We start from the raw sequence: 25,308 nt of genomic DNA, 5'->3' as shown, positions 1-25,308 counted from the left end.
CATTTATGCCTTAAGAATACATTCCTTTCTGTGGTTTTGTGCCGTGCACTGATTGCACATGCATTGCGACCACAGTGTCGGCTTTTATTCTGCTATGGTATTTTAGTTGCCTTAGAGGACAATTATGTTGCTTGTTCTACAAGCAGCATGTGTCTCTCATGTGTATTCTTGTACATATAGTTTTCCATCAGCAGTTGTTGCAAAATGCAGACGAAAAAAGAAAACTGCAAGCTTGCTGCTTGGCGCTTTAGCAAGTAAAACATATCAGCCTCATCCAGCACACCATTGTCCTGTTTTCCGATCTACACGAAGCATACCGAGAGAAAAAAAAGCGCAACATTTCGTTCATGTTTGCGTCTTACTCGTTAACAGAATGCGGAGTAATTGGTACAGGGTCTTTTATTGGGTCGGACCTCAAGCCCTGAAAACAGTTTTATTTATCTATTCTACATGCAAATCTTTGGCCCGTAAGCTGCATCCAATTTTTTTGCCAGTCCATGCTTTGAAAAAAGAAACGAAAAAAACAGCGCAGTGCATTAATTAGTGGCACTAGTGGCTATGGCATTAGGCTTCTAAATTGGAGCTCACAGGTTCAATCCAGGCTATGGAATTCGTTGTGGACAAAATGGAAAAACACTTGTGTACTTATATTTAGATGCATGTTTAAGAACCCTAGTTGGTGAACACTCAAACACCGCGGGTTCCACATAATCGTATATCGCTGTTTTGCCATGCAAAACCCCAGAACGTGTTTATTTAAAAAAAAGGAAGGTAGCTGTGTCCATTGGCTCTTTTCTAGTAGTTTAAACAAAACGAAATTATATTCTAGTCTGATTTCTCAGAAGAACAAGTTATGGTTATCTTATATTTCAAACCTGGCATATAATGCCGTTCCCAACTGCACATCAGCTCAACTGAGCAGTGTGTGTATATAAATGGACGCTTTCAGGTATCCTGTGCACTATCATGACAATAATGAAGCAGTTAAAGGAACGGCCTGCCTCACTACACATAGAGATATATGCAGACTTGCTTTGTTTGTTGATGGAGATAAGTATGCTACAACATGCACCACTCAGTTTTAATGGGATGAAAACAAAGCGAGACTGTCCAAAAAAAATCTTTCCTTGCCTAAATTGAATTAGCAGATTTACAGGCTGCTCCAAAACGAGGTGTTTATATTGACTGACAGTTATGGATGTGTGCAGCAGAAGTTACCAAATCCGATGCATTGATTCACTCAGGAACTGGTGGGCTTCTGCTTAACAGCCATGACTAGCCAGCAGCAGAATCATTCGGAACAGCAGTCACTATAGCATCGGACACACCCTCGAGAATTCAAAGTGCTGTTATACATTACATACTAACAGAAGCAACTATATGATCATATCCAATAGTCAGTTCAGGAATCGCATACAATATGAATAGCAAAAAAGAAGTGAGGCGTGCAGACAGGACACAAAAGTAGAGAAGTGGACAACACCTGCCTTCACGCCTCACTTCTTTTTTGCATAATGAATCCTTACCAACTAGCTCAGCTTTCTGTCGTTCTAAAGATGAATAGCAAATAGCATTTGATGAGACTTCTATGTTTCTACTTCATTTTACATGCTGACACGTTGAAGAAGATTGCCAGACCAGCCATGGAGCTGGTCTTTACTTCCCACTCACCTCAAATCAGTCCGACTACATACGTAGGTAATATCCTTTCTCTTAACACTGTTGTTCATATTAGGTTCCAGTAATTGACATTCCCTCTATCGGAAAGCCCCTCGGTACACTTAGGGTAGGTTCCATATAGAGTGTATTAGAAGTGTTGTAAACTCTAGTTCCATCCGTGATAAAGATCCAGTCACAGGCCGTCGGTCAAAGTTGCTGTGTGCGCTCACATGAATACGATACCACTATGAATAAAGGTATGGTGGTGCCACGTTTGTTACTGCAAACACGCTTATTTCGGTCGAGAGTTATCACTTTTTCAATTAGTGCATTTAGAGTATCTGATCACTTTTCCATTACATATATGTTGTGAATATGTCTATGTATCCACTTTTCTTCACGCCATGCACTTAATGAACCTGGTTTATTTCACTACAATATTGTCTTCTTAAGGACTGAGGGCCATTTCACTGAGGAGATCATTTCATTAGGGATGTAATGCGCAGACTAGATAACCGTTGGACCATTAGGGTAACAGAATGGGTACCAAGAGAAGGGAAGCGCAGTAGAGGACGGCAGAAGACTAGATGGAGCGACGAAATTAGGAAATTTGCAGGTGCTATTTGGAATCTGTCGGCGCGGGACAGGGGTAATTGCAGATCGCGGGGAGAGGCCTTCGTCCTGCAGTGGACATTAATAGGCCGATGATGATGATGATGATTGTTTTCTTTGATTATTGTTTGTGCTCTTTAATATTCCACGAACAAGAAGCAGGCATGAAACAACAAGATAAAATTTTCTTACGTAGCTTCACATTACGGAACGGTGGCTGCTGTGACAAAATTACATGTTACATTAAGAAATCTATGCTGAAGACAGCAGTTCGCCGGGCTAAAATTACAATTGGCAACAACCGACAAGAGCCATGGACACACCAATCAAATAAAAACATTTTAAAAAATGTACTGTGCAAGCTCTCTACAACAAAAACAGGGCGTCCGCGCAACGAACACGCACTCACTTGCAGATGATGCACTTCAAAATGACAGCAAAATTGAAAACATCGAGTTGTATAATCCATGCCTTGAATATATATGTTCGGCAATATGGTGTAAACATCAATTTGCCATTGAAATGAAGCACTACTTTAAGAGTGTATAATGCACAATCGGCCTCGGCGACTGCAGCGAAAGTATGTTGAATATTCAGCAGAGCACTACTTCTCTTCCCAATGGATGGATGGATGGATGGATGGATGCTATGAGCTTCCCTTTTGGAACGGGACGCTGGGTTGCCCCAACAAGCTCTTATTATATTGCCTAATGTCCTACCGATGTTAAGAAAAAAAATAATAAAAAGAACGGCATGATGAATTCCCCTAACAAACTTTCTGAACCCTTATTGTGAACTTTGCTTTTGTGCGCCTCCATTGTTTGTTGTTTCCCTACTTTGCTTCCGCATATCTACCAATCGCCTCTTACTAACCTTTATTGAACATGTTTACTACTCCCTGCTCTCGCTGAACCCGCAGGCTTCAAGGAGGCCAGAGGTGCCTATATTGACCGCTGGGCAGATATGTTCACACTCTAATAAAACATGCTTCATCATTTCCCTAGCTTTGCCGCAGCAAGCACTTGTTGTATCTCGCTTTATAACTGAGTGTTCTAAGGCATCCTCATCATGCTTTGAAAAGTAAAGAGCTTCAATTTGAATTATCATAAACTGTTTCTTTCCCAATTTCATTTTTTCCTTTTAAGTAGTTACTCATAGCAGGTTTCTTTTCCATTCCTGCCGCCCATGAGATTACCTCAGCCTCTCTGATTTTCCGCTTGACATTCTTTGTTGCTGTGTTGCCCACCACACAGGTCACATACTTGCTAGTAAGCTTCCTAGTTCTTTTCCTCCACTGTGAATCAATGTTATTCCTGTACAAATACCTCAACTCTCTCCCAGCCCATTTACTTTCTTCTATATTCCTCAGTCGTTCTTCATAATTAATTTTACTGCAAGTTTCCCTCACTTTAAAACTTGTCCAGCCATTATCACCCTGCAAAGATTCATTTGTAGTACTCCCATGAGCGCCCAATGTGAGGCCACCAACTGACCTTTTGTTAGATCGATTCCTGACTGTACACCTGATTTCAAGCAAACAACCGCATTTCTAGATGTAAGCCCTGGAAACATTACACCTTTCCACGTACATCAGAGAACCTCGTACCTATTGTATCCCCATAGTGCTCTGTGTTTCATTACGGCCACATTTCTCTTCCCCTTTATTATCATTGCTTTTTCCTGTGTTTCCATATATCTATGGCCCTTGTTTATCCATATACCAAGGTATTCATATTCTTTCGTGCGCGGTATTCCCTGGCTCTTTAGTGACACTGTCTGTTCACTGCTTTCATTGAATACCATAACACCTCATTTTTTAACGCTAAATTTCTAAATTGTCGCCTTCCTGTCCACAGATATCAGCCAGACGTTGCATATCACTCTGCTAGTTAGCTAGCAAGACAATGTCGTCTGCATAATACAAACCTGGAAGCTGCTGCTCTACTACTATATCTGCCCTGTTTGTACGAGAGATTAATCCCAATATTACTTCCCTCCAGTGCCCTTTGCATTGTCACCACTTACATCATAAACAGCAGTGGAGATAAAGGGCACCTCTGCTTAAGGGGTGCCCAACTTATATCAACTTTCTCCTCGCTCCTCATCCCTTCCCATTCAATGCAAACGGTATTTTCTAAATAAATCTCTTTCAAAAGCTGCATACAATTATCGCCCAAGCCTTCCCCTTCCAGAATATGCCACAAAATGTTACGGTCTATGTTATCATGCTCTCCTGTAATGTCTAAAAAGGCCACATATAACAGTCTCCTTTCTACTCTGGATATTTCAATAGACTGAGTAAGGACAAATAAGTTATCATCCAGACATCTACCTATTCTGAAGCTATCCTGAAGCTCTCCCAAAATGCCATTGTTCTCTTCCCACGCTTGCAGCTTTAATTTAACTGCCTACATTGCTAACCTGTATATTACTGATGTAATGGTAAATGGTCTATATGAGTGAATTCTATCTTTCTCCCCCTTACCTTTATAAATTAAATCCATTAATTCCATGCCAGCAACTGCTACATACGATGCAGCCACGTAGCCCCTATCTTTAAAGCGATCTGCGACGGGACAAGAGCCTAAGCATCTAGGCTTACCGCGCTGTGTTCTCGTCGCTTAGTTCACGTTGAAGCCAGAGGCCACACAAAGGTCAATTCCCTCATTCCTGCTACCACACTTCCTCGCTCCAGCGTTTTGATAAAGAGTTTCCGGGGTCATGAGTGAGATGTGTTCACATTTGCTTGTGGGTGCGTGACACCATGCTTGTTAATTTAGCTAGTAAGCGAATGTTAAAAAGTTTAAACAGCCGATAAAACTGCTATCGTAACTTTTTGTATAGCTGTCTACTAATTTGCTATCGTAATCGATGCTTTGCCTTTCAGACGAAACTGCGACTGTCTTTATTTATCGCAACTTTAGTGCATTGGGAGTAAATCTTTGTTTCTCCAAATGAGAGAAATTTGCATTTCTGTATGAAAGAATGAGGTGCGCAGTACTGTAAAGGACTTCTTTTTAGGTCATCAAGAGTGTTTTCTTCCTCCCTCCTTTTTTTTGGTCGCAGAAAACGGGTGCACACTACAATCGAGGGCATATTAGAATCAAGTAAATATGGTGGTTCACAGTGCAGTCCAGACACTTTCTGTTTTAAAGTGGAGTTGCAGTCTTATGCTATGCACGTTTTCAGCAGCGCACCCGCAAAGAGCTATAGACCAGTGGAGCTCCAACGCGGTATGCAGCACGAATGTTCGCTACAGTGCGCATCCATACACTTCTGTTTTGGAGGGGGGAAGGGAAGGGGTAAATCCCCCGATATCTGGCCACGCGGCCGTACGCACGTCCCTACCAAAATGTTTCGTGACTAATCTGCTAGGGCAGGGCGCATGAACCATTGCACTGTGGAAAAGGCAGATTGCAAGATTAGAGAGCTTTATTTTTGCTCAGTACATAATACAGTACAGCGATACACGACATATTAGAACCTTTGCGCACGCACTTAGCATACCGTGAACTCAGCAGCCGCTAAGCACATGACGTGGCACGATGAGCACATCTCAGGGGCATTCAGTATTCCTATTGGCTAAGGAGCCTTGCAGCTTTTTCAGTGCTGCTAACGATTTGCACAATGGAGTAGAAGCAACCCCTGTGTGCGTGCTGAGCCAGCACACTGCTGCAGCAGTGTTTTTTTACTCCGTTCCTTGTTTGTTTGTTTATTTGTTTGTTTGCTCGCTTCACGTCTCCTTCTCTGCATCACCCTCCTCGCTCTCCCCTGAGCCAGTGCACCTCATTGAAGAGCACAGTCGCTGCCTCGCTTGTCTGTGGGATTTTCCAAACGCATTATAACCAGTATTTGGTCTTGCACGGCTCCACTATAAGTGATATGAGCAAATTTAGTTCTATGGGAAGATAAATGGGAGTCAGAAAAGACCCCATTATATCCAGTCCTGCACTATAAGTGATTACATAGCAAGAAGTGCGAGCTGTATTGGTTTTGCCATTAAAGTTGATGCGCACCCGCGTGGTTGCTTAGTGGCTATGCTGTTGGGCAGCTAAGCACGAGTTCACAGGATTGGATCATGGCCACAGTGGCAGCATTTCGATGGGGACAAAATGCGAAAAGACCCATGTACCTAGATTTAAGTGCATGTTAAAGAACCCCAGGTGGTCCAAAACTCCGGAGTCCCCCACTATGGCATGCCCAATAATCAGATCATGGTTTTGGCATGTAAAAGCCCATAATTTTTCTAAAGCTGATGCGAAGCCCAACGCAATGCTTTGCTGCAGTGAGAGCGATTCACTTGACAAAGCCGCAATTACACTGCCTGGTGGCTACTCAATGTGAGAACAATGCTTATCAAATACATGCCTGCTCACAAGTGAAGTGGAAAGCACTGAACTTATTTCAATGCCTCTCATCAACAAAAAAGCACACAAAGGGCAGCAGCAAGTGACAGCCCTGCTTGACGTACCGTCTTGAGGTCCCAGGCCTTGACAATCTTGATGGTGGCAAAGATCATGTTGAGCCGCAGCTTATGCTGTTTCTTCGTCCACAGCTTCACCACAAGGTCGTATTTGCGTTTGAGGCTGCACAGCAGAGAAAGAGGGCGGGAGAGAGAGCGGTCACACTGGCTGGGCCACTTGCTTCAGAGATGACTCACCTCTCGGCCAGCTCAACAGCCTCTTGGTTGGGAGGTGGGATCATGAAGCAGACACCCGGCACTTGGCCCTCGTGTCCCTTGGCATTGGCCACCTGCAGAGCACACCAGCCACGCTCACTAATGCATGCAGCATAAGCACAAACAGCCTTACCAATTTTAACAATCACAGTAACAACAGTTTACTTCACATAACAATGTACTATCAGTGTCAAATGAAACGTGAACAGCGGAGCGCATGGCCCGAGCATCAGTGAAGATACAACATGCACCACCCAGTCATCACCAGTGACAGGCGCGCACATCCGGTTAGGCCGCACTGAGCGATCCCCTTCTAGTGAGACAATTTCGCTTCTGTTCTGGTTTTTATATGTGAAAGGAAGAAAATAAAAATAAACGAAAACAGAACCTATAATATTGCAGCTTACGGGGAGAGTATTGTCGTACAGTTCGCCAAAACCACAAGTGCTATTGATGTCAAATGAAACGTGAACAGTGGTGTGCGTGGTGCAATTTGCTCCGTCGTCATAAGAGATCGAATTGCTCATGCGGTTTGCCCCTTGTGAGCCACATTCATTCTTTAAACTGGCCAACTTGCACAGCGAGGTAGCGCTGGCAGCCGTGACGGTAACCGGCGTGTGCGTGCTGAGCGCGTTTGGCTCTTTGATTCTCAAACAAGCGCAGTGCGGCAAAACCAGATGTGCGCGCCTGTCACTGGTGATGACTGGACGGCGCACACTATACCTTCACAAATGCTCGGGCAACACGCTTCGCTGTTCCAAGTTTCATTTGACGCGGATAGTACACAAGAGCTGTTCAGACTCGAAACAAGACAGAGCAACTGTTGCAATTCTCTTTTTAGGTACGGAGAGTATGTAGGCAAATGTAATGAAAGTTCTAAAGAAAAGTGGTGGAAGCAATGTAGCTCAACTTTTCAATTGCCTGTTTAATCAATCGTGTAATTACAGTGCTTTTGCCTGAAGATATCCCAATGCAAATACCATGTTCTAAAAGAGTAAAAAACAATTATGCCTCATTTGAAGTGAAAAGAAATTAATGTAGAAAAGAAGCAACAAACAGCTTTTTGTAAGCTACATCCCATTTCTAAATAAAAGCAATATTTTTTTTCTCTGCTTTGCTCCGAACCACACCTTCAATACAAAACAAGAGACAACTCCTGAAAGCAGGACCTATGTTACATAGGAGTTCTATTTAACCTTAAATTTTAAAAAATGCGAAATGTTGCACTTCTTACTGGTTGGCAAGCAGACCCATTACTAGAGATGCACACATTTCCTGAAAATCTTCTGGTAACAATGCTTCATCCCTGAAGTCAAGGCCTTTGTGAGACCTGCAGAAGCACAGACTAGCACTGACCTTCCATCGGTCCCGCTGGGTGTTGTCATGCAGCCAGCACTGCTCACCACGAGCTACCGTCATCTGGACAAGCATGGTACACAGAAACGTCAGCAGGCACACTGATTTACCGTGGCATAGGACAAGTGACATAAATGACATCTCAGGCGCAGAGATCTCTTAGAGTTGAAGCCACATTCTGAATGCCTGCGTGCTAACAGATGTCTGTTGGCAAGTTTGTAAGCAAATAAGCCAACGATGCCGTGAACAAATTGCATAGCCTAGCTCTTGAACAAAAGTAACGGTGTTTACAGGCTTAAGATCAGTGTATTGAGCGTTCATTTGGTGTCCAATTAGACTACTGAAAGTATTAGTGGCATCTATGTACATAAAAGGAAGTGGAAAAATACAGAATTACACCTTTTTTGAAGAGAGTACTAATAACTGACTGTTCATTTACTACTTATGGTTCCTAAACAGTTCTCAACAATTTAAAATGCACAGGAGTGGTGTTGAATACACCAAGCTATGCTCTTCTCTGCCGAATATTAACACAAAGCAGCAGGTAGCCTACATTTGTATTGAAACAACAGTCTATGCTTGGTTTTGATGGCTACAAGTGGCATAAATGCTGCTGCCATGGCATGAAGTTCACCAAAATCATAAGCAATGCCAATAGAGACAGCAAGTACCAAATAGATGGTAGAGTAGCATGCCATAGAAAGTCAATGCCCGACTTCTTGGACTCCCTGGGGACTGCAAAAGTGTCCGAAATATCAGGAAGTCCGAAAAAGATGAATGCATGCCTTTTCTGCTTCCAAGGGCTTAAAATGCTACAGGCACGTCCGAAATAGCTTTAAAGCCCTGCCAGTACACTTATCAATGCTATTAGTGCTCATGCTGTGATAGGAAATGATGGGTACATGCGTGTCTAATTAAGGAATACATATCGTGTCCCATGCCGATTGCTCCTTCCCACTGATATGGTTCACCACAATACTTCCATAAGCTTTACTGCGTAACACTGCTGTATTGAGAAGCTGACTTTTGGGAATCGACATTATGCAACGCGCCGTGCTTTCCGAGCTTCGAAGCCATTGGCAAGGATTACAAAGGTGGAATCGGCTTCATTCCTAACAGCGGCAAATTGTTTCAATAAAAAAAATTACCGACGATTACGTTACTTCCTAATGCGAAATTTGAGCGCAGCAAATAAGCTGTTTCACCTTTTGGATAGATTGAGGCAAAGAAATCGAGCAACACATGTATGCGCTATCACAGAATTTTTTTTTTTATTTTTCACACGTATTCCTTTAACAAAGACTCCACTAACAGTTCTTGACAGTCATGAAGGAAGCTTTGTGGTCGGAGAAATAGACTGATATATGTTCGACTTGGTACACCAATGCTTGATTCTCAAAGACGAGATCTATACAAGTGCCTCGCGAGGTTGTCACAGCCGTGGGGGAAGCAGAGGCTAAGCGCCGCCGCCGAGAAGACCCTGCCGTTCGCGCCGCCGAAGCGGAGGCTCATTGCCGCCGTCGAGAGCAACCAGCAGTAAGCGAGGCTGAAGCAGAAGCTCATCGCCGCCGCCGAGAAGACCCTGCAGTTCGCGCCGCCGAAGCGGAGGCTCATCGCCGCCGTCGAGAGCAACCAGCAGTAAGCGGAAGCGGAGGGGGGCGGCGTGTACACCCAGCGGCAAACGATGGGGGCAGAAGCGCGCTCAGCAAGCGGACAACACGATAAAGGGAGGAGGGAAGAGATAGCAGCGACTGACTGATGCCTTTGACTGATACTCTTTCTGCATGGCGGCGACGGTGTTCTATGCAGTCACGTTATCTTGACTCTCTAGCGGCGTCAGCGGCATCCAGCGGTATCAGTCGGTCGCTGCTAGCGCTGGGGGGATGAAAGGGGGGCGGAGCTGGTTACGAGGCCGACGCCGACGCCGACGACGACGCGAAACCCAGGAACGGACGCCAAAGAGCTGCGCTCTAAAACATGAAACCGAACAGCTAGACGCTTGGTAGCGAACGTCAAAGTAGCTAGGCCTCGCGTAGTTGCGGTGGTGGAAACGGCTTACAGCGGATCTGCATGTGAGATTGCCGGTTCAAGGTGGCAAGATAATCAGAGTAGCAGCAGTGGTGGCTTAAATTAATGCCGTTTCAGACCTGCGGTCATGACCAAAAGTCCAGAAAATAGACGGCGAAGGTTTTCTTGCATTCGAAATTTCAGATGTTCTTATAGATTTACTCTATGAGGTTGTGCGAAGACATCCGAATTATCGGGCATGTCCGAAAAATCAGCCGTCCAGAAAATTGATCGCTGACTCCAGCAAGATTATTGGGCACTGCCATGAAGTAGCTGAACAATAAATAACTTGTGTCAAAAAATGTTAATGTACATGAGTTCATGAACAGTTCACGAACCATGGCGGCCATTTTCTAGAAAGCTCATGAAGGCAAGCACATATAACAGGGTGCTTCCACAAGATACCAACACAGGTCCAATAATTTGTAGTTTAGATTCCATTTAATATTTTATATTTTATGTGCACATCACATGGTAGCACGAAAGTGAACTTGGCTTCTTTGACAAATGGATCCATTAGGAGGAAAAAAATACTGGAACTCTCCAATGCGGAGATGCCATTTCCATGCACCGGGCATTCTCGTAAATTCATAATAATGTGAAATAGAAAATGTTATGGCTACAAAGAATACAGTTTTTTGTGCAAAACGTACACGTAAAGAACAGTTAGCTAGGATTGTTCGAGGTTTCTGTGCATAACCGAAGTGCTTTAGAAAAATATCTGAATTTGATACACTTCAAAAGTTGCTATATTTAATAATTTTTATCTACTGAACCAATGCAGGTAGCCTTCTGAAATTTTGTGGGCCGCGATACCTTAAAGGGACACTAAAGCGAAACAATAAATCAGTTTAGACTAATGAAGCATTGTTTGAGAACCCTGCAGGCAGTCATTTCAAAAAAATACTTTGATTATTAGATGAGAAAATGAAGGTCCAAGTATCAGTATTTGAATTTCGCGCCGAAACCCAAGCGCCGGTACGTCAGCGTAACATCAGGGATTCCAAAGTATGTTTTCGCATTTGGGCTGCATTGGCTGAATAAAGGTTCCAGAAACTTGCCATGTTTAATGTATGGTTCCTTTAGAACAAAATGTGGTCAATCTGTACCGCTATATATATTTAGTAGGGCCTAGAAAATGCCATCAAAATCCAAGACGTCACAGCCCCCAGGTGCGAGAACTTAAGTAGGCGTCGTCACCCGTATTTCGTTCTTGCGCTTTTTCTGGCTTATCAAATGTCTTATCGTTGTAAGAGTGGTGTTTGTGGTGTTGTAGAACGATAATTTACTGATACAGAAGAAATCATCTTTCCCTTTAGTGTCCCTTTAACCTATTTAACAAGCCTTCTAAATATTGTTGCTGCATCACAAATTAACATGTTTACAATTTTCCTCAAACGTGAAGTTTTGATGAAAATGAACACTATTAAATGTGAAAAGAAAAAAAAAACGTGAGTTTTCCTCAAAATTTCGTAACTAGCTATTCACAGACACTGGAAAAAGAACATTGAAAAACATGTTGCATTATTTTGTTTGTAATGACAACATATGTGGCAGAAATGAGAGCTTACCAGGATGTAGCAAGTTGCTCAGAAAAAGAGACATCAAGATAAAAAGCACAAGCACAAACCTCCGAATTGCCTGAACTTGACCATGATTGACACCAAGGCTTTTGGCCTTATGATTAATACTTACACATAAAAGTGCATTTAGTGCAATACTCATTCGCTTGAATGCAAATAAAGGTATGCCAAAAGAACAACCTTTACATGGCTCACTTTATACATGGCTTTTTACATGGCTCCATAGGTTGTTCTTTGTTAATGTAGGTTTGTATTTCTGTGTGTGCTACGGATTTAACGGTGAACTCTGTTACACAAGTAACAGAATTTACTGCAGGTAAATGTCTCTAAAAATGTCATAATGGCCATGGCTCCGACAGAAAAGTCATTAAATAACCTAAGATGCAGTGGTGAGGATGGTGATAGTTCCGACAGGTTTAGCCGGCAGATAGCGCAAGCGATTGGTCTGTTCTACCGCCTCTTTAAAAAGATAAAAAGGGGTTGTTAGATTACTATATAAAGAGAAGTTCATAGCCCCTAAGAATGATCACCACTTGTCGGAAAGGTCAGTTTCTTAGAAAAGCTGGAAAGAGGCGCGACACTTCCTCTCTCAGAAACTTAGGTGTTTGGGAAACACTACCTGTTCCATGCACTCATGAGGAAACGTTCTGTGCAAAGTCTCAAGTAGAGAATTTCTCTTTTCATTGAGGTATTAGCAGGACCAGATTAACTGTTCTGCGTCGCCAATTTCATTACAGTCAGTGCAAAGCGGAGACGTTTCTCCAACCTTGAAGGCCCAAGCTGGGGTGTTCGCAGAGCTAGTTCTTAATCTATGAAACAGCATATACCTTCAGCATGGTGGATTCCTTGAACAACGCTTGGATCCTGAGGAGGTGTACAAAGTGCTCAGAAGTGCCTTATCTTTACATAAGAAGTGATTCATCGGTAACCTTAATTTCATCTACTGCCTACTGTAATTATTCGAATCCAGGCCAAACTCTAGAGTCAGCTCAGATTGGATGTTTTAAAAAAACGCACCAGTTTCTAATTGAAATTGATAAATATCATGCATAGCTAGCGCTTAGAATGACAGAAAGCTGAGCTAGTTGGTAAGGATTCATTATGCAAATAGAAGTGAGGCGAGCAGACAGGACACAAGAGTAGAGAAGTGGACAACACGAACGCCGACTATTAACTGAAGGGAGCACTGTGGCAAAAAAAGAAAGAAGAAACAAAACTCATCTGCGCATGCTCAGGAACGGTAACACCACGTGTCAATCGGGTACACGTGCCGGTCTACGTGAGAGATAACTGTTAAGGCACTTAATCTCTTCCTTATGTAAAGTAATCGAAGGCTGACTCACGCACACACTTCCACCATTATAGATATGCCATGCCTCTACCATAAGGCGCGTATCTTCATTCTTATGCCTGTACAATATTGCGCATTCATCTAACTCTGGTGTGCAGTTACAATCTCGGCAATGTAGCGAAAGATTAGAAGGCGATCCACCGGTTAACGACCTTTTGTGTTCCATTAGCCTCTGATTGATAACCGTCCCGTTTGCCCTACAAGAATTGGCTACACCTAAGGGGAATTTTATAAACCACACCCATACGACAGTCAGCAAAACTGTTGTTCTTATTGTGCTTTACTGGACAAATATCTGTTCGTTTTTTGCCTTTTACCCGCTCCTCTTTATTCTGTACGGCAGCGCATATCTTACCTAGCTTATTGGGAGCAGTGAAAGTAACATTCAAATCATATCTACTAGCAACTTTTTTAAGCCTGTGTGACACTGAATGAATATACGGAATAGCCACTACTCTTTTTTTGCTATTACTGCTTTCTGTAATCACGTCCGTTGCTATCCATAAAAGTCAGTATCGCAGCTGCTATAGCTGCACTAGTACCCAACTGAAGTACATGAGCAACGTTGCCATCTTGACCTGTGTCGCATCGGAGCTGGTTCTTTATTCTATGGTATCGGCGCGCGGCATGGCATTATTGTGATGGCACAAAACAGGTGATGCCACTATAGCGCCGCTTTCAAATGAAAAGTTGTGCTAGCCATAGACGCATTGTCAAACATTGAAGCTGAGCAGGACTTCGGCATCGACGAGAAAAATGTCCATCGTTGGAGGGGGCAATGGGAGAAGCCTTTTGCGTGTGTCGCAACGAGGATGGCATTTACTGTTTGAAGATAGTCCACTGTTTGAAAATGAAAGCGCTAAGGAAGATAGCAACGAGGCTAGCAGCGATGATGACGCAGATAGAGCTCAGCATGCTCATTATTTAATAAATGCTGTTTTCATTTTGTGACCTCTGTCCTCGCTTTTTTGTTCATCCTGCGTTCAAGGTAAGCTCCCCCCCCCCCCCCCCCACCGGGGCTTTCGGGGGTCTGCTTAGAATCGGGGCCGGCCTAGATTCAAGTAAATATGGTAATTACCTGCAAGTCCCAACATCTGACGGTACCCAATGAAACTTCAGACTGAGATGGCTTTGCTGAGCTCCTTAGCCAACATCAATGACTGTCAGTGTAATCGAAACAGCTGGAGTGTACGTAGCTTGTTCAGGTTAACGCAGCGGCCACACCGCCAGAAACTTTCTAACATATTTCGCTTCACTCGCTGCCATCTGCCACCGCCTCCAGTGGACCTACTCCCCATTCTACTGCACTCTACGAACTCATTCAAAAGAGGTGATTTTCACAACAGCTTCACCTGAAAGCACGAACAAAATACGGGTGCGAATGATGACCGAGGAGAGGCATCAATGCACAAATTTACGTGCTTGAAATCATAATTCTAGTTTACAAAAATTGCCTTTCTCCTGCAATCCTGGTCAAGTTTAGGCAAGTAAGAAGCTCATGCAGGTTCTTTTTACCCCGATGTCCCTTTTTTTTTTTTTTTGGCACATTGCTGCATCGTGGTGAATCCCCTCATTTCTACCACCTATACTGTCATTACAAACAAAATAATGCAACATGTTATTTAATGTTCTTTTTCTAGCTTCTATGAAGAGCTAGCTGTTTACGAGATTTTTAAAAAAATTAACAATGTTTTTTTTTCACATTTAAACATTGTTCATTTTTGTCAAAGCTTTACATTTGAGGCAAATTGTAAAAAGGTTAATTTGTGATACAGTAACAATATTCAGAAAGCTTGTTGAATAGGTTAAAGTCTCACAGTTGTGGAGATGCGCGACTCTCGCGCATCCCCTGATGTTTTTCCCGCATAGCGCGATGCTATGCTATACCTGCGTGATGCCCGCGGCGGTCGATGTGGTTGGGGCGCAGTGCGAAAGATGGCGTGAGTGTCGCGCCGCTGCGGGGTTACTCGGGCGCCGGGAGACAAGGCGCTCGCTCTCTTTGGGTTCGGGAGGCAAGCGGGACGGACATGCCGTGCTGCGCGTGTGCCGACCCATGCTTCTGCAAGACCGTCTCGCATGGCCGCCTTGGACACCGTCCGCATGACCGTACGCGCGAATGACCAGGCGTTGGGGATCCAGCATGGGGCGAACATATTCGCTCGCTACCAGGTCGCGGTGAGTCGGACTTCTAGATTTGTTGCGCGCCCATCGGCATGTTTTGTGGATAGCAACTCAGCTAGCAGGCACTGATCTATGAAAGGTGCAATAAATGCCCTTGTGATTGTTTGCACTACTGTGTTGTCGTTCCTTTATCCCAAGAGCACGGGTGTGAGAGACCCCACACAGTTTATGAAATTTCAAAAGGCTACATGCATTGGTTTAGTAGATAAAAATTCGTAAATATAGCAACTTTTGAAAAGTGTACCGAATTAAGGAATTTTTCTAAAACACTTCCGTTATGCACAGAAACCTCGAATAATCCTAGCTGACTGTTCTTTACGTATATGTTTTGCACAATAACTGAATTCCTTGTAACCATAATATTCTCTATTTCACATTGTTGTGAATTTACATGAAAATTGTGTCTCCACACTGAATAGTTTCGGCATTTTTTTTCCTCCTAAAGGATCTATTTGTCAAACAAGCCAAGTTCACTTTTGGGCTACCGAGTGATGTGCGCATAAAATATAAAATATCCGATGGAACCTAAAATACAAATTTTTGGACCAGTGTTGATCTCTCCTGGCACACCCCATTCAGAGTGAGCATGAGCAGTGAGGGAAGAGCATGAGAGAGTATTGAAGAGTGCCTGACCATTCCAAATGTAAGTAACCCAGCTACCAAAGCACCTTTCCCAAAAGTGCTTTTCAAAGCACTATCGGTACTGCCAGTTGAGAACACAAATTGGCTAAACTTAGTTCATCAGGGTCCCTTTGACAAATCTAGATTCAAGTCGCTCACATTCAGCTGGCTGTAGCTGCACACAGCAGTGACCCGCAGAGCACGGGGCAACGGTGCACGCCGCTGCTTGAGGGGCAGCACCTGGCGAGAGCGCTCGAGCAACGCATTCACAATGCCCGCGTAGCGTGCCAAGTCCTCGCGCAGCTCCTGCATCTGCTGCAGCAGCCGCTCGCCCTCTTCCAGCGAGAAGCTGGGTCGGCTGAAAGTCGTGTTGAGTCTCTCCTCTCCGCGCTGCAACCACTGCTCGCACTCGCGAGCCTCCTTGAAGAACTGCACAGCCAAAAAGAAACAAAGAAATTTGACATTCTTGAATGTTGTGAGTATGTCTTAGGTACAGTGAAACCTCATTATTATGTAGCTGGCTCGTACACACTAAACAGTAGTACCCACTAACCGCCAAGTACGAAAATTTGTCTCTTGATGTATGCTGCCACTACCAACAAAGAAATACAGTGTGATGTCGCAGAATGCTTTATGATATGCACCTGAGAATTTTTTTTTTTTTCTTTTTTCCAATGCGATGAAAAAATGCAGCCTCTATCGCACAACTATGTGATCGGGGAAAGGCAATCCAACAATGCCAAGTGGCATTTCCAAACTTTGGCAGGGAACACAGCAGCAGACATAGCAACAGAGTGGATGACTCGTCCGGCTTTCCCCGAAGCATGTGTGTGCGTTTGTCCAAAGGTATGCGAGAACCGTGGTATACACAAAATGGAAGGCATACACTGAGCCCCTTCAGCTAAAGCAGTCAGCCAATACATTGAGCTCTATGGAGACTAGGTGGGGATTCATTCCAACTACATTTTAGCAGTAAGTACGAATCCCACGTCCTATGAAAGACGTCCTACGGGAATCCCTGTGACGTAAGATTCAGCGTAGGCCCAACAATGAACAACTGTGGACGTTATCAGCATGTGTTGGCAGAGTTGGCCGGCAGCACACTTGAAACACACACAAAACAGCCCAATAGGCTTTGCATTTCGTTGTTTTTAATTTTGCGACTTAAACCAAAAATTCTGTGAGCCATATATTGGTAACATATGAAGTTTTTGCCCACCTTGAGGGACAGTTATTCCTGTACATATTATAAATACCCCATTTCCTCTCTGTCAGTAACGAACAAGCAAATTTTACCGGATTGTACCGATTATTTCCCCGTTGTCACCTTACTGGCACTTCCAGTGGTGGTGTTGCGGGGGTGGTTGTGGTACAATGTTTATCGTTTCTCTGAAAAGAAAGGATAAGCGTGCTACTACCACGTACCACCTCCACAGCTACTGCCAAAGCATACTAAAGAGCCTTACATGATCATGTTAGGTAATCTATGGTAATTCATTAAATAATGCTTCGAATAGCTTTTGTCCAAAGCTGGCCACCTAATATGTATTTGCAGCTCTCAAAAAACAGGCAACAGGCAAAAGCATGGTCTTTAAGATGTGTGTTTGTTATACAACAGAGGGTGTCATTATCGGCATGTGGATTTGGACACCACCTATATCTGGCTATGATAAGTTCCGGGCTTCCGCAATTGCTTTTGGCACATACAACCAGAAAAGCATGGCCACTAAGATTGTTTTAGTTATTAGGGTAAGCTGTCGCTGAGTGGTGGACAGACAATCGATGCACAAAATATAGCTGTTATAACATATTGATGTCATTTTAGCTCCCGCAGTGGCTTTTGGCCAGCACCTTGCTTCTAGAGCATGCCATGAGCAGAATGACAGAAGGAACAAAAACATAGCCTCCGAGATTTTTTTTTTTTTTTCACCTAAGCAGCAGTCGCTGGCCGTAAAATATGACACCATCACTAACAAAGTAATAAAAACTAGTTCCGAAATTTACTACTAACAGAAATGCTTATATTTTACATCTACTTTTTGCTACAGACGATGTCTAACCATCATTCCTGCTGTCAAAACCAATCCAAGTAGAGCCAGGCTGAGCAGTTTTTCATCGCAGGAAGTATTGCTCAAAATTTTAGATTTTGCAAAGGTGACTATGAACATTATTGCTATACGTTTGCAGCCGTTCTTCTCTTTTTGCACACATGCATAGTTTCTCATAAGTCAATGCACTCACGTTCTCTATTCTGCTTCTTTAGTTTGGATTGGTATGCTCTCTTTAGTGCGAGGCTGGGAAACCAATGCGGATATCGAGCAATGACGACCACGAAGCAAGAAGCAATGTCATCTGAAAATAACCACGTGTGATTGTTTGTGCTCTGTCTTATAGGCTATGTTTCTTTCTTGATGTTCAATTATTCTTGCTTTGTTTAGCTGCAATTGTTTTGTATGTGTACGATTGAGCACATATCTCCACTAAAAGTGTTCTATTGGCCAAAGCTTCAACAAGGCTACATTGAAACGAGCCATCACAAGGCCAGTAGTGTGCTCCTATGCTTTCTCGGTTAAGAGTTTCATCTCTAGCCGACATATAGAACTTTGATGTCAATGGTTAGAGTACTTATTGCACTAAAGAGCTGTATAATTTCATACATTTCAAGGAAAGCTTGCATTGTGAGGTCGACTTACAATCGTGCAAATATGGTACATTGATTCCCACAGTGCGTAGGATGTGCATATTTTTACAGTGAAGCTGTATACATCTATCCTGGCAAATTTTCTGCGTCCGTACGTGTACACCGTCGAGTCAACAAAGAAAAATGTTAGTCTCCAGAGCTTGTGTAAAAGAGAGTCTAGCCTTGTAGGTTCATTAGCATAAGAGTCAAAACCTGTGATGGACGGCCCATTGTTCTTTCTGGTGTGCTCATTAAAAGTGTCAAATTGAGTGATTGTTGACCCATTGCTTTCGGCGCTCATTCGCCACCACTAGGGGGTATGCCACTATAGCAACCATGTCCGTGTAAAGGCCATGTTAGGAACGGCCTGCAGAGGTGCCGACATGCAAAGTTTTCTCAGCCCACTGCAGCTGCGAGCATGGCGAGCTTCCCCGAAGAGACCCTGGAAGCCTGCTGCAGTGACTTGTTTCATAGGGACCACGAGGTGCCGCGTCAACACCCCCTCGGAGCCGCTACGACTAAACGCGATCGGCGCACGAACTATTGTTAGTGAACTTACCACCACAAACCCGGTCTTTCGGGAACGAGGGAGTTCCCATGGGAATGTATTTGGCGGCAACGTCCCATGCGCCTATCAAGACGCATGACAATGACGGCGGCCACGCCGCGGGGGTAAGCTTGGGGAATAAGAGGCGCCTCCCTTGGGCAAGACACAGTGCTGCGAAGACCGTCTCACCTCAATGGGGGCAGTGAAACCAGTGCGTACGTGTGTGTGAGCCCTTCTCCAAAAAGGCGGGTCAACTACGATGACGTTGGACGCTACAAATTGGCAGTGAACTGCCGTTTTCCTTCACCTAGGGATCTAGGGAGGACCGAGTGTTTATAAGCAGCTGTTTGTCGGCTGCTAGGATGTGCTCGTGCTCAAGAAGCAGTGATTTTGGAGCTTCGTGCTCGTATGCTGTATGCTTCGTCTTGCGTGCTCCATTTGGGAGTCACGCTAGACTGTCGAATGTATCTCTTGTTTAATGTAAAAATATGTAAATAAACCCTGTATGCCTAGTTCCTCCCAAGTTCCTCCCTACGACTACAACTCCTACAGCCATAATAAATGTACACATATGAATTGCCCAATGCGTGTTCATCTATAGAGTGACATCAGTGTTGCCTAGCAACCTTATCGGCAGTTATTCTTGAGCGCTTCCATGGTGTGGATGCTTATTGTGCATATGGAAGAGCAGCAACATGCCCTTCTAGAATGACAACGGGAAGCTACTAAGGCCAATTGTGCATCAATCTATAAGCATGGCCCATGGTTTGTGCTGACCGACAAAGACTCTCAGCATACATGTCAGCGGCAGCAGTGGGACGTCGCTGCCACTAAGGCCCTTCGTAGCAATCCCCCACCCGGCGATGATCCGTAGCGTGCCCATGACGAGTGGCCACATGAACAGAACCGGGAACGTGAGCGCTGGTGGTGGCAAAGCAGCACTGGCAAGACATGGGCTTTAATTGCGTATATATAGCCATACATATACAGTAAAACTTCGTTAAACCGTACCCGCTTAAACAGTAGTTTCGTTTTAAAAGTAGTAAAGTCAAATCCCCAATTCAGTGGCCATTGAACATAATGTGTTTTGTATCCGCATAAACCGTACCAGCTCATTACGTACGTATCAGTTAACACTTAATGTTTCCACTTTTCGTCGCGCAAGCACGGCAGTGCGTCATCTCCATCGGGCGGCCCCAGCAGAACAACACGCCTCGGAGGTCGAAACAACGGCCTCCAAGTGCCCTGTGCGTTTGCGCGTGAAGACACATCAACATCAACATCGGCGGTGTGCCAGAGAGCCTTGTGGCGGAGGATTTGTGTCATGCCGAAGCTCGGATAAAAAAGACGCCAGGTGCTCAGCATAGAAGAAAAATTCGACATAGTTCGTGCTATCAAATGTGACACAAAGAAGTCAGTGCTAGCATGCGACAGGGATCTGCTGTTGACTACGGTTTGTGGCATTTGGAATGTGAAGTTGCTCGGCAGCGCTGCTGCGACCACAAAGAGATGTCAGCTACAAGGTTCGACTTCTCCTTATCGTTGCCCCTGTTGTTATTGAAGTGTCGACTAGCGACAGTGATGAGGACGACACGAAAAGCGACAGCACGGACGATTCAGATCTGACAGTGGCAGAAGCTGCATGTTACGTCAGCCTCATGAATGCAAACGTCGCGACGAGAACAGCACCCCGAAATGAAAAAGGCGCCCCACGACTTCTGCAGCGCTACCGCGCGCATGCATGGAAAGTACCTAACGCCAACAAGGAATCTGCCGTGCGAGTGTTTGTCGAGAAGAGGGGGCTGGCTGAAAAGCTGGCTCGCAGCTTTAGCAAGTTTGAGGCGGCTGTCGTCGCTGCTAGGGAGCCGCAGCATCAAATGAAAATAACACTTTTGTCGCGCAAAGTGAATAAATACTGCATGTTTCTTCCCCTATCATCGCACTCTCTCTGAGTTCCGTTTTTGACAGGTAAGTGGGCGATCTCATGCTATTTCGGTTAAACAGTACTACCGTTTAGTATGTGCTTTTTCCAAGCTCCGGCCAACTACAGTTTAACGAGGTTTCCCTGTACATAATTTCATCATTTTAGAAGAACACATGACGGTTTCGCTGGTTGTCGTCGTTCACAGAGTGAAAGGGCCGATGAATTTTTTTTCCTCCTTCATCACTTTTCTGGTTTCTGTTAAATGCTTCAGCGGAGACCATCTGCAGAATGTGTAGCCCTAGGCCATATCCCTTAACTAAGGTTCCTTTGAAAGCTCTATGCTCCTTAACTTTAGAGGACCTTTGGTATGCCTGTGTGACTGGAGTACAAGTTAAACCTTTGGCTCCTTTAGAATACAATGTAGTCCATCTTTAGCAATAAGAAGTTAACTAGGCCATAAAGCAGACGCCATGAGAATCCATGACATCATGGCTGGCTGGTGTGAGACGGCACTGTTGCCCCTTGCTTTCGCTTTGCGTCTTTCCCGGCTTATCAGGCACTGTCTGGTATTTCAGAAGCATAGTTCATTGACACAGCTTAACTTTACTTTCTTCTTTAGTGTTCTTTTAAGTGTTATGTGAATTGAAGTGCTTAAGCGTACCTGGTGGTAGTGCGCGGCATGTCGCAGGTGGGCCTCGAGGGCGCGCAGCAGCTCGAGCAGCCAAGCCCACTGTGCCTGCAGTGCGCTAAGCTGCGCCTCGATGGCGCGTGCAGCTGGGTGCTGCTGGCGCACGAGGGATGACCCCTGGTCCAGCGTTGCATTGAAGGCCGACTCGCGTGCCTCAACCTCAGCTGTCAGCGTCCCTTGATGGTGCTCCAGCTCAACCAGGTTCAGGGTCGGGCTGCTCCAGTCACGCATGATCTCTGGCTGCTGCCGCTCCTGCAGGGCCAAAGCCCAAATAAGGGTTTAGTTAGAGCTGCAGAGGTTACCCTGGCCCCTTGCCTAGCATGATACTCAAGACAATTTAAGGAAAAGGTGAAAATGGAACAACAAAGAACAGCATTTAAGAATAAAAACAATGAAGAAAGGTAAGTAAACAAAAGGATTCCTTAAAGGGGCCCTGAACCAACCCTCGGGCTGGGTGAAAAAAAACAGTCTGCAGATAGCATATGCTGGTGTAAACACCTCAGCCAAATTTTCCAGTCATACATGGCGCGTAGATACCGCAAGAAGAGTGTGAAGTCCCCTTTCTCTCAAGCGCTCTCTTTTCAACAGATGCCTGCTCCTCACTCTTTTCTGGACGCATTATTTCGTAATATAGCAGACTCCCATATGTGGCTGCTATTGGCGAATAGCTTGTAGTGCACTACTATGCGCCACAATGGTCCAGTCACAAAAGACGACGATGACATGTCCAGCCCACTGATGGTGCGCGAGCAGTAGAATTGGCGGAATCAGGCTTCCTCCTGATTGAGCGGGCTTGGCTAAAATATTATTTGTGGACACCAGGCACCAGCGTCTGTCTAGTTTCTCTTCACCCACAAATTGGCGACTCCAAACTTCACGTCATTGCTCTCAGCTCTGGGTGCCTCAGCGTCGCTGGGCCTGCTGCTGCAAGAAGCTCGAGCCCCACTGTCTTCACAGTCCGCCTTCCATCCAGTCAGCCATGGCCTTGGATTCTCCCAGTCAAGTACTGCCATCAGTGCCACTACCCCGCGATCTTGACGTCTCCGCTCTCAAGCTCCCGTAGTTCTGGTCATCACACTTGGAACTTTGGTTTATTACCACCGAATCATTGTTCTGTCACCACTGCCTCAGTTTGTAGTTGACCATGTTCGACCACGTCGTTGGAGCACTTTCACTTACTACTGCTGCGATTGTTTGTGATGTTCTATGCTTCCCGCCAGTCAACTGCCCCTATGAACACCTTAAGGCTATGCTCATCCAGCGCACCACTGAAATGGAGCAGCATAGATTACAGCAACTTCCTACATTGGAGGAGCTTGGCAACCGCAAACCTACCAACTTACTGCATCGCATGCAAGCCTTGGCTGGAGACCTGGCTCCTTCAACTGACTGCGCACTTCTCCAGGAACTTTTCCTGCAGTGCCTACCACTGCAGGTGCGCATTATCCTGACCGCATCTTCATTATCAACGTTGGAATGTCTGGCCCAGTTGGCCAACAAGATTATGGATGTCGGTTTCTTCTTTGTGACCACAGTTCATCACCCTTCTGACCCTACCTGCCACAGCACACCGCTGGCGACAGCTATGCACGTATCCTTGAAGATAACGAGGAGCTCACACGGCGAGTGGCCTGACTGACAGCTGAAGTCGCTGCCCCAGCCCTGGTCACTCTGAACGCTGTTCTCCTCCTCCTCTTATGCATTGCTGGTACCACCGTTGCTATGGATCTTGCACAAACCAGCGCCGCCACCCCTGTTCCTACGTGGGAAAAGGTTGGGCCGAACACTGACGGCGACCACTGCTCCCGGCCCCAGATCCAGTTGCCTTTTCTATGTCACTGACCACGTCATCAAAGTTCACTATCTCGTTGACACTGGCTCTGAGATTTGCAGCCTTTCTCCTATATTGGCTGAGTGCTGCCATTCTCCTGACTCGCCTTCTCTCGCCACGGTCAACGGATCAACCATCCGGACCTATGGACAAAAGTCGGTGACTCTTGACATTGGCCTCAGACGTATTTTTCGCTGGATCTTTATCATCGCGACCATGCGCCAGCCCATCATCGGAGCAGACTTTCTTTGGCACTACAAGCTTGTCATCAATGTACGCCACAGCAGCAGGTTGGACTCCGAGACAAGCTTGACCGTCCAAGAAGTTTCCTGTCCCGCTCCATCGCTTAGGCTTCTCCAAGCGCACATGGCCATTCCCGACCCTTGGTCAGCCATCCTTGTCAAGTTTCCGGACATCTTCCGACCTCCCTCCTTTCAGTCCTCAGTCGCTCATAGCGTGATACATCATATCGCCACAACTGGCTCTCCCAGGTTTGCTCGGGCTCGTCGCCAAAGAGGAGTTTGAACACATGCTTGACCTTGGCTTCATTCGTCCCACCTCCAGTCCTTGGGCCTCGCCACCCCATATGGTGCTGAAGAAGACCGGTGACTGCTGCCCTTGCGGTGATTACCGTGCTCTCAACAAGGCCACTGTCCCAAACCGGTCCACAATACCTCACATTCAGGACTTTATGTCGGCACTGCACAGCTGCACCATCTTTAGCAAGGTTGACCTGATGAAAGCTTACCACCAGATCCCTGTGGAACCCTCACATATTCCCAAAACTGCCGTTATAACACCCCTCGGCCTGTTCGAATATCCATGCATGCCTTTTGGTCTTCGTAATGCGGGCCAGACCTTTCAGCGTCTCATTGACCAGGTATTACGTGGCTTGACGTGCTGCTTTACCTATCTTGACAACATCCTCATCTAAAGCACCACCCCTGAAGCTCACAAACTCTGTTTACATCAAGTGCTCGCAAGACTCAGCAAGCTTGCTCTTGTCGTTAACGATCCGAAGAGCGAGTTCGGCGTTACGGAGTTGAATTTCCTCGGTCATCACATCAACGCACACGGCATTCATTTACTTCCGACCTGCGTCACAGCCATCCGTGAATTTCCTCAACCATCCATCCCCAGGTAACTGTGTAAATTTCTTGGCCTCGCCAACTATTACCTCCACCTCATTCCTCGCTGCGCCAATATACTGCAGCCTCTACAGGACCTTCTCTCATGCCTCGAGACATTAAATACTCTCATGGCCTGGAATGATACTGCAGACCACGTGTTTAGAGGCATCAAAGAAGCCATTGCCAGCGTGACACTCCTCGTCCATCCCAAATACGACGCCTCAACATCTGTCATAGTTGACGCATTGAACACCGCTTTCAGTGCAGTTCTGCAGCAGGTCGTTGCTGGTGCTTGGCAGCCCATCACCTTCTTTTACAAAGAGCTTGTGCCCCCCGAGCGCCGCTACAGCCCGCTCAGCTGAGAGCTGCGCGCCATCTATTTGGCTGTGAAACACTTTCG

At 45.3% G+C, this 25,308-nt stretch overlaps 1 protein-coding gene across 12 annotated transcripts in view; it reads right to left on the bottom strand.

Annotated features, from left to right (window-relative positions):
* shot (dystonin-like protein short stop) overlaps positions 1-25,308 on the bottom strand; it is a 318,414-nt gene that overhangs the window by 144,412 nt on the left and 148,694 nt on the right. For all 12 annotated transcript variants that reach the window (XR_012822837.1, XM_075669861.1, XM_075669859.1 and 9 more), the window contains 5 exons: positions 21,921-22,199; positions 16,268-16,537; positions 8,306-8,368; positions 6,932-7,023; positions 6,743-6,857 (listed from right to left, as the gene is read on the bottom strand). Coding sequence is in view for 11 of the 12 variants with exons in the window: in XM_075669861.1 (XP_075525976.1) it covers positions 6,743-6,857; positions 6,932-7,023; positions 8,306-8,368; positions 16,268-16,537; positions 21,921-22,199 (819 nt within the window). In the remaining variant the exon portion in view is untranslated. The remainder of the gene's footprint in view (positions 1-6,742; positions 6,858-6,931; positions 7,024-8,305; positions 8,369-16,267; positions 16,538-21,920; positions 22,200-25,308) is intronic.

Source organism: Dermacentor variabilis, chromosome 9, assembly GCF_050947875.1.
Source record: "Dermacentor variabilis isolate Ectoservices chromosome 9, ASM5094787v1, whole genome shotgun sequence".
Taxonomy (NCBI): Eukaryota; Metazoa; Arthropoda; class Arachnida; order Ixodida; family Ixodidae; genus Dermacentor; species Dermacentor variabilis.
The sequence above is the reverse complement of the archived record's forward strand: the minus strand, read 5'-3'. Positions and strand labels throughout refer to the sequence as shown.